Source organism: Lactuca sativa, chromosome 6 (assembly GCF_002870075.4).
Source record: "Lactuca sativa cultivar Salinas chromosome 6, Lsat_Salinas_v11, whole genome shotgun sequence".
Taxonomy (NCBI): Eukaryota; Viridiplantae; Streptophyta; class Magnoliopsida; order Asterales; family Asteraceae; genus Lactuca; species Lactuca sativa.
The window spans coordinates 55,530,184-55,540,313 of NC_056628.2; the positions used below are offsets into that span (position 1 = coordinate 55,530,184).

The 10,130-nt window shown below is 36.0% G+C and overlaps 1 protein-coding gene across 1 annotated transcript; it reads right to left on the reverse strand.

Moving 5' to 3' along the window:
- Nucleotides 1–1,079: 1,079 nt before the first annotated feature.
- LOC111905468 (peroxidase 60) lies at nt 1,080–2,556 on the reverse strand. Its single transcript, XM_023901157.3, has 4 exons — nt 2,310–2,556; nt 1,923–2,102; nt 1,676–1,838; nt 1,080–1,607 (listed from the first exon to the last, which is right to left on the reverse strand). Exons 1-4 carry the CDS (start codon nt 2,547–2,549, stop codon nt 1,168–1,170), a joined length of 1,023 nt encoding a protein of 340 aa, XP_023756925.1. The 5' UTR covers nt 2,550–2,556; the 3' UTR covers nt 1,080–1,167.
- Between the last annotated feature and the right edge of the window lie 7,574 nt (nt 2,557–10,130).

The window sequence follows — 10,130 nt, forward strand, 5'->3', positions numbered from 1 at the left end:
CATCTCCTCTAGAAGGCTTCATTACACCTCAAAAACCATAAAAATCGATGCTTTGAGGGCTTGCAAGCCCAATGTAAGTATTGCGTTCAAATAAGGTCACTTATGAAGAAATATAAGTAGGTCAACGCCTCAAGCAAGAGCTCAAACTTCACTAAACTTTAGATCTAGCTCAACTAACCACCAAGGGACACTAAGGACCTATAAAGCTGCCAACTTTATGGAATCTCAACACTCAAACTCATCTATCCATGGACAATAAAGAATAAAACTCTAGATCTACCAACAACATACCATAAAGCATGAAGCTTAAATATCCACAAAGGTACATACAAGTTGCTAGCAGACGCTATTGAGGCTTGCAAGCTGAAACTATGCTCCAAAGATGATCCATTCACCTTCACCTTCAGGTCACCAACTGCTCAAGAACTTATAGATAGGCCTAGCATTCGTTTGAAACGAGTAGAAGCTGAAGAAGATACCCTAGGTCATGAGATAAGATCCTTAAATATGGAGAGAACCCTAAAATTTGTGGGCTTGTACTGCAACCATCCTCATAACGTGACCATCCTTTTCTCAGATCGAGACAAGCCCTTAAGGATACGCATTTTCATGTTAACTTGTCATGTTGTGACATCCGGTTTTACCCAACAACCATGTATTTGACTCCTTAATGCCTAAACCTGATTCTGGAAACTGGATGTTAAAGGTATTAAAGACGAATTTGACAAAGATGAATCTGCCTCCAATAAAACGCCTAAACTTTTCATGCTAAGAGTTTAGCTTTGAATAACATAATAATGGAATTCCAAGCATTCACCCTACTCATATTCTCTGGTTTAGGTAACCAAAATAAGAGTAATGTTATCTCAATGTAAGAGAGTAATAAAAAAGAGTAGTGAAATGAACGATTGAAAATAAAGTTTAGGGTGATGTAGCTAACTTACAACAAAAGTAATGAACTAAGCGTGTACAGGATTTAATTTATTATTCAGAAATAAGTAATCTGAATAGAAATTTCAAAATTCCAGACAAACAAATACATATTTAGTCGCTTAAATACATACATAGCTCAATAAATACAAAAAAAAAATTATATGAATAAACCGATAACAATATATGTGAAACAAAATTAAGGAGAATATAAGAAACGTTTAAGAATCCTTTCAATCAATTAAAAAAAGAAGTTAAAGTTGGTACGACGTTGACTGCTCGGCATGATTTCCTGATCTGGCCTTGTTTCCCGGTAAGAACTTGGGTGGCACCAAGCTTAACCATGGCCTGACCGAACCGGGCGTTGAAATCGGAGGAACGCGCAATGGCTGCAACTGTGGACTTGCTGAGGCGGTCTGATGCCAAATCTTGATCAAATTGAAGAACTCCTCTACCCATAATAATTTGACTGTAGAAAGATTTGTCCACAACTGCAGAGCTAAAAGGGTTTTGATCCAAGTTGGCAGTGGGATCCGCTGTCGTGTTCTGAGGGCATTTACTCTTCAACGATGATAACAGCGATAAATCCATGGATGGGTCTGGTTTCCCAGTGTTCTTGTAATTGTAAAGACGGTCTTTAAACAATGAACAATGAGCGATTCCGATAGTGTGACCACCTGTACATTACACACGTTAAGCAAATTTTTGATGCTTAATATTGATAAGAAGTTGGTGAATTAATTACCAAGGAGATAGATCATGTCGGTGGCTGTGAATCCCTTGAGAGCAAATGCTCGAATGGCACTTGACACCGAAGAAGTAGGAGGTGGGAGGGTTAGAGCATTCTGTGCAAGAGACACAAGTCCATCCCTTCTTCCTGTTTGGACACTGTATCTAGCTCCACCGCTCTGCATTTATAATTACATTATCTTAAGGTTATTTTGGTGCATTTAATATTGGTGAATGGACAAATTAAAGCTTTTGTTTCTTACGAAGGAGACGACGTCTCTTGTAGCCATAACGATTATATCAGCACAAGAAACCACTCCAGGGCAAACATTCTCGACAGCGGCTTTGGCAGCATCAATGACATCATAGCCTCTAACGCTTAAATTCGGGGGTGAGGTTTTCTCTGTGTTGGGTCCGTCTAGTAGGATGGACGCATCGCAACCCTTTTGGTTCATGAAAAGTTAGAATCAAAAAAACCAACACAAAAACCAGCAAGTAGCTGGCCATGGAAGAGTACATGCACCAAAGGAAGCAATAAACAAACAAAGAACAACTAGTAGGGACAAGCAGCACCAAAACCACTACCAATAGATAGACATGGAAGTCTTTAAGGAAGTATACAACTGAATTGTGATATGAAATGAACTCACATTGACAAAGCAATCATGAAACTGCATGCGGATGAGAGCGGGAGCGATTTTTCTGTTAGTGAGATACTTGCTGTAGACTGTCCTTCTTACGATATCTTCAACATCTGAAGTTCGGCATTTGCCATTGTAGAACCCATACTGGAGACCACCATAGCCGAGACTACCATAGCAGTGACCAACGAGGTTGAAGAAGATGACCCCTACTGCTAATAAGACTATTTTACTGTTTGTCATAGACATTTTCGTATTCAAGTTCTTAAATGAATTTGGGTGAAGAACAATAAATGATTCTTGTGTACTTATAAGGATGAGAAACTAAGATTACCGCTTCAATGGCTTTCACGACTTTGTTCGTCTTGTACATTTAGGGAAGACGTGTGGGCATCATTGTTTGAGATTAAAAATTTCATTTATTTATTCATACTTCATTCTTGAAATGTTATTAAAAGAGCTTTATTTATTTCAATTATATGTTTAATATATTATTTAATTAGTAGATAGTTGTGCTTGTGTGCTTTATTCTTTTTCTAGGTATTTGGTATTTGTTAACACTATAGAGTGGCCTTAGGCCATCTCCAATAGATTAAATTAATGGAGAGTTGTATGGATTGATAAGTAGGAAAGAGAATATAGACATTAATTTTAATTCTTAAAAAATTCATAAATTTTCAATTATAATTATATTGTACCGTTGAGTGGCTATTCAACTCCACACTCTCTCTCCTCTATATTATATTCATATTTATTCCATTAAACTCTCATACAACTTTCATTGTGGATGACCTTATATAGCAAGTAGTTCATAAAGATAATTTGACTTAAAAAAGGAATATATTTTTTTATTTGTATATATTTGTTTACTGAGTTCTTTTTTTGACCATATTTACCCATTCAATTTGTTAAAATGTACACATTTAGTCTTTATGACCGGTTATTTCTGGTTAACCGGGATAAATAACTTAATAGGGTAATATATTTCGCATTTTGTACACATTTAGTTCTTAATATTTTTGTACATATTTAGTCCTTAATATTTTTTTGTTTCGAAATAAGTTATTTTTGTTTTTGTACTCAGTTAGTACGCATTGATGATTTCTGTAGGTTTTCTCACAACATCTTACGTGTAACAATCATTGATTAGGTGTTTAGGGTTGTTGATGCTTATGTTCATTGCAATCTCGAATGTTTGGTTACGTAGGTCTTGTGGTTTGACTTAGATCTTGTATTTTGAACGTCTTAATTTCTTCATAAGATATTATATTTTTAAGATATTTATATCCACGTGTTCGTTTTTTGAGTCTACTACAACTTTCATTAAAATGACTCCCGTTAACATGTAATATATTTTTACTTACGATTTTATAAAAGAAAAACATTCATACACACATTAATAAAAAACGTATAGGTATAAAAATCATATGTAAAAAATATTACTTTTTAACGAGAATAATTTAAATGAATGTTGTAGTCGAGATTGCGATACACATAAACATCAAAAACCTCAAACACTTTATTAATGAATATCCCAAATAAGATGTCGTGAGAAAAAACTAAAGAAATCATTTATAAGTACTGAATGAGTACAAAAACAAAATTGACTTATTTTGCAAAAAATAAAATAAAATAAAGGACTAAATATATACAAAAATATTAAGGACTAAATGTGTATAAAATGAGAAATATATTACCCTGTTAAGTCATTTTTACCGGCTAACCTAGAGTAGCCGATCATAAGTACTAAATGTGTACGGTTTAATAAGTTGAAGGGGTAAATGTGGACGAAAAAAACTCAGTGATCAAATGTGTACAAATCGAAAAATATATTACCCTTTTAAGTCATTATCCCTAGTTCATAATGTGGGTTTACATATAAATAATTTATTATTTTAAAACCGCAAACACAACAAACTACTTACACTACTCCTAAACTATTCATTCCGTCTTAAGCGAGACTTGAACCTTAACATTTAGTTGAGGGACATCCTTCTACAAACATCTGATACCATTAGGATACAAACGTTTGACAAAAAAGATTTGTTATTTATTATAGTAAATTACACGAATGGTCCATGTGATTTGGGTAATTTCACGTTTGGTTTGTAACTTAATTTTTAATCGAGCCATCCCTATGACATGTTTTGGTTGTATGTTTGTACTACAAGAAAACGAGGCATTAGCGGTGACAAAAATCACTGCTAAAACTATAATTTGCCGTCGGTAAAAGTAATAGCGGTCACACGTCGCCGCTAAAAAGTCGTCGCTATTGTTTAAAATGTCACCACTAAATATATTTGTCGCTGCAAATAGCTTTGTCACCAGTAATACTAATAGTGTCACCGGTAATAATATTATTATTATTTTTAAATGAATAGTTGTCCGGTGTAGAAAAAACGATACTTGACGACATTAAATGTTGAAAAAAAAATACATAACAACATCCAGTTAGGTACCAAAGTGTTATAATTTTATACAAATACCAAAATAAACAACAAAAGTGTTATAAAGTTATGTCACAACAAGTCTAACGTACAAACACAAACTAATCCGACAAACCATTATCTCCGCTCTCGTCATGTCCTCATTGATCATCACCTTGAGGCTTCCCGATTGAAAAAATGCATACAGTTTCTCCCAATATGTCAGGCTGTTGAGCATTGCACGGAGATTTTCCAACTACATAATAAATAACAGCATATATAAACTTATAAGTTAAACTATCAACATAAACAAAAACTACCAAAGTAAGTGTTATTTCTTGCATGTAAATACAAGAAATACCAAAAATGCATTGTTATTTCTTGCACTTAGGACATAAACACAATTATCAAATCAACATGCATTTATTGATGCCAAAGTACATTGGCATTTTTAGACTAGGGACAAAAAACCAAAGTACATTGCTATTTCTTGCACTTGGAACATAAACACAATTACAAGCACAATTACCAAATCAACAAGGTGTTACTGATCACTATATAGCTATATGAGACTTTGAAATTAATTAGTCTTTACTTTCTACATATGTTATGCTAAAGAACCTTAAATATAAGAAATACCAAAGTACATTGTTATTTCTTGCACTTAAGACAAAATCACAAGTACAAACAAAATTACCAAATCAAACATGAATTTTACTTGTGATAATTGTGACTATAGTGGTGGCTGCAATGGTTGTGCAATCGGCGGGATAGCACAAGGTTTTCGTCTAATACATTTGGTATGGTCATCTCGAGAACCAAATACTTTCTCGAAACATGCTCTTTCTTTAGCGGGTGTTAAATCTCTTTCACCATTTAACCCCTGCGTTTGTTCTAAGAGCACTTGCACTAACTAATTCCGTATTTTCCAAAAATGAGTAACAATTAACTATAAATAAACATTTAATTATATGATAAAATTATAAGTAAATACTTACATATTGTTGTTTGACTATATAACTAAGAAATACACCATTCTTATCGGTATGAGCAACATGGAACGTTTCAACTCTCTTCAGATTCTATTAAACATTAAAAATTAGATTATATTTTAAATAAATAATCACATATATCGTATGTTACTTTTTCATAGAAAGTACTGCAATACGAGCTCGAGCCCCCATGGTTCACGAACGTTTGTAGTTCACAGACTTTTTTGTTTCTTGCCGAAGCAGTTATATGTTCATCTGTTTGGAAATACTCAATTGCTTTCCTCCAAAATCATCAGGATCCATATCATCTAGGGGTGGATAATGCTCTCGGGATATCCTCATACCTTCCGACTTCCAAAAAATATTTTTTGCGACGTCTTTACGATCTTTAAAACCTTTTAATAAAGCCGCCTCTAAACTCTTTAACAGCCTAGCACTCTCTGGATCCAGAGAACCCCGATCAAAATCAAACTTTATCTACAAAAAAAAAATAGCTAAATAAAAATAAGTCATAATTAAACATATAAAATATTCTTACAAAAGTAATTTACACTTATATGTTGCTTTATTGTATCCTTTATTGTGGGGTTTCTTTTTCCAAGTTCTTCAATCAACAATAGGAATTATTTGCCACATTATTTTTCCAAAATCACGTGCAAACATGTCTTTTAATTCTACTATGAGATCAAAATCCATATCCCTATCAAAGTCCAAGTCAATTGGTTTGCCCTTTTTATTTAAGAGCATTTTTTTGATAAGGCCACAAAGTTTCCAACTTGCATGGATGATCCAAAATATAAAATATTCATGGATTTGTTAAAATTGAAAGGATTATTTTTCTCTTATTATTTCATTTTTATATTTCCTTTATTTACTTTAGTATTCAAATAATTATAAAAAAACATAAAATCCCACCCAACCCAATACACCAGTAAGCCTCCCTTTCATATCTTTCTCCCCCCCCCCCCCCCCCTCTCCCTGTCTCCTTCTAATTGTATTATTCATCCCAGCTTCTTCACCCTGTGCATTTAAAATCAAAGACCTTCACATATACATAAGTAACTGAAAACTTACACATATACACACACTTCACTCCAGGTCCCAACCCTCCTATCTCTAGTGTACTCAAGAGAACACACACTCACGAACATTTGGTGTTTGAAGTCACCATCCACTACTGTCTACCGCCACCATCACCGCCTTTAACCACCTCCATCACTACCCAGTTCTCCTCTGCCACCTCTATCTATGCCATAAGCTTTTCAATATCTCCTCCGTCGTCATGTATACTACCACCATATTTGTTTTCGGCACCATATCCCATTAATAACCCATGTCTCATCAGAGATCTTCGGTCACTACAACTAAAAAAACCCAAATATATCATCACTACATGTCATACAAACAGACACAAGAAAAGCCCCAAAGAGAAGAAATGCATGAGAATATGCATTTTAGTCAAAAGGGTAAAATGAGAAATTTTATGCTTTTAAGGCCAAGTTTGTGACTTATTAGATTAAGACTCATACTAAGTCAGTGAAAAGTGACTTAACAGAGTTGTCGAGTATATCCTCACCTTCGCGTGGATATTAGATCATAGAAAACGGGTATAGAACGAATGAGTTATGAAGGTTTGAAGATAGGACAACAATTGTCCCCAAATCCATAATGGAATCAATAATGTGCTTTGCTGGTATCTAGTTATTAAAACACAAGAAATAGATCCGTGTGGCGCGGTGGTGTAAATATATTGTCTTTGACCGTGGAGTCAAACGGTCACCACGGCATGGTAAATACCCCACCACGATGTAATTTTGACATTAGAACATGGGTTTTAAACCTATTAAGAGCTTATATCAATCCATTTGAATGGAGGATCGATTGGGAGCTTAATGGTGGTGATTTTGAGGTCCAAGTTATGCCAAGAGAAGCTAGAGATCGTGGATTGTCAGGATTTTCATCCTCTCCATATTAAGGTATGATTTCTCCATTTTTGGTTAAATGTGTAGTTTAGTTAGACTGCTTCGTTTGATCAGCCTATAGGTTTAGTATGATGTTATTGAGAGTGCTTAGAAGCTTTAACCAAACGTAGGAAGTGATTTCCATGGTGGAATCAATGCAATGCGAGTTTGGGTTTGAATATATAACTAATGAATTTATGATTGATGCATTAGAGATTAGATTATAATGAATTAGGTAGTATGAGATGTTTAATTCAGTCTTGTGTAATAAAATATCTTTTTCCGAGACATATCTACCATGTTGATAGATTTCATCTGCAAAAATGTCTATTATGTATGAAAAAGATTATTTTTTTTTTACAAAGAACTAACATTTCATAAATGACATCTACAAAAATACAGCTATGTCAAAGAAAGTATTTTTTTTTCACATATGATATCTTGGAAAATGTGAGATACATTTTCAAAAATACAATTTAATGAGTCTTATGTCGATTTGACAATTTATTTTTTAATGTAGCATGAAAACAATCATTTAGTGAACAAATCAATGTCAAAGCATTAGGGATGTCAAAAAGTCCCGTGGGACCCCGATTCCGTGGCGGCCCGTCCCGTATGGGGGGATTTGTTGAAAAAAATCGGGGATGGGGGTGGGGGCGGGGGGCAAGGTTAACCCCCGTTTTCATTTCGGGGGCGGGGGCGGGGGTTGGTAGTCCCGTCCCGAAACCTCTGTGGGGGCCCCGTTAATAAATTATATAAATTGACATATATTAATTGTATAAATAAAATAAACAATAAAATGATTTTTACATACAAAAATTCAACAAAAAACATGTTTTAAAGTTGTTTATAACATGTAAAATTATGTTATAAATATCTATTTGTTACCCAAAAATAGTTTCTTTTAGCCCAAACATGAACTTATTTTAGCCCAAATAAGTTAGCCCAAAATCAATCGGGGGCGGGGGAACGGGAGCGGGGGGGGGGGGGGGGGGGGGGGGGTCAGAAGGGGAATTCGGGGGGCGGGGGAACGGGAAAATTTTGGGGGCGAGGGTAAGGGATGCAACCCCCGCCCCGTTTTCCCCCGTTGACATCCCTACAAAGCATATGCATGTAATGTTAGAGAATCAATACACCATTTAAACAGAAGGATAGTGTTATTTCAATCGATAACATTTGGATATTATGTTGATGCTAGGTGTAACAACGTAAATTTTCAAAACAATTTTTCATTTTTAAAACATTCATTCGTTCGCAAAATAATGTCAAAACACGTTGTATTAAATATTATCATCACAAAACATCTCCCAGGAATCTCAACATAAACTCCAATGCGTGTGTGTGTACGAATCATGTCGGCGCCTTCCCGCGCTCATCACTAGTACCTGAAACACATAACACAGCAACTGTAAGCATAAATGCTTAGTAAGTACCCCAAAATACCGCATACAACACATACGCCACTCGAGGCTATAATACGACCCTCCAATCGATGTGTCTCAGCGGGACCCTCCAGTCCCGTAGCTCGTTGGACCCTCTGGTCCGGTCATAGCTCGTTGGACCCTCCGGTCCGGTCTATATCATCATACAACATACAAATATCACATAGCACATAATCTCATACATAACACATAAGACCCTCTGGTCATCGCATAATACCACTCTAGGTAACGTATAGTGAGAAGACTCACCTCGATGTCTCGGTAAATATCTGACTCGGAAGAAATATGATCTAGCCTCCGCCTAATCACATAAAGTAATACTCTCATAAATACAACTGAACTCATCCCTAAAAGTCAACAAGGTCAACGGTCAAACTTTGACCCGACTCATCGAGTGCACTAGGGCGACTCGGCGAGTCTACACGTGTCCACTAACTCTCTTAGTCTCTCTCTTGGCACGTCGAGTCCTCCCCTTACTCAACGAGTTACACCTGGCATGAATCGCGGGACCACCCTGACTCAACTCGCCGAGTCTCAAGAACAACTCGTCGAGTTCCAACGTGAACTCAGACCCCTGACTCTCCCTGACTCACCGAGTCATTCCCCCAACTCGGCAAGTCCACTCACTGAGTGATTAACGGGTAACCTTCATACTACTCGCCGAGTCTGTTCTTCGGACTCGGCGAGTTCATGCCATGCACAAACTCTATACAACTCCTGAGGTCAGATCTGTTCCATACAATCATAGATCTGGCCTCCCCAAGCATGATAATCACGTAAAGTTTGGACCTTGGCACTCATATAACATCTAAATGGTCCAAAATGGTGATTTAGCCCCAAAAATGACATCCCTAGCTCATGGCTCCCAAAAAGACTCATAAAGCTCCAAGGGTTAAAGCCTTTGGACCTCATTGGGTCCAGATCCATGATACAAACTCGAGATGGGACCAAATGCTTCACTTAATCAACCTCTAAAAGGGTTAGAAAACCCTAACACTAAGAATCAACA

Bases quoted from the DNA above. Each gene is read 5' to 3' on its own strand.
- LOC111905468 (XM_023901157.3), bottom strand. From the start codon at position 2,549: ATGTCTATGACAAACAGTAAAATAGTCTTATTAGCAGTAGGGGTCATC. The intron at 2,103-2,309 runs GTGAGTTCATTT...ATGAACCAAAAG, and splicing joins TTCATGATTGCTTTGTCAAT to GGTTGCGATGCGTCCATCCT. The intron at 1,608-1,675 runs GTAATTAATTCA...TGTAATGTACAG, and splicing joins CGACATGATCTATCTCCTTG to GTGGTCACACTATCGGAATC.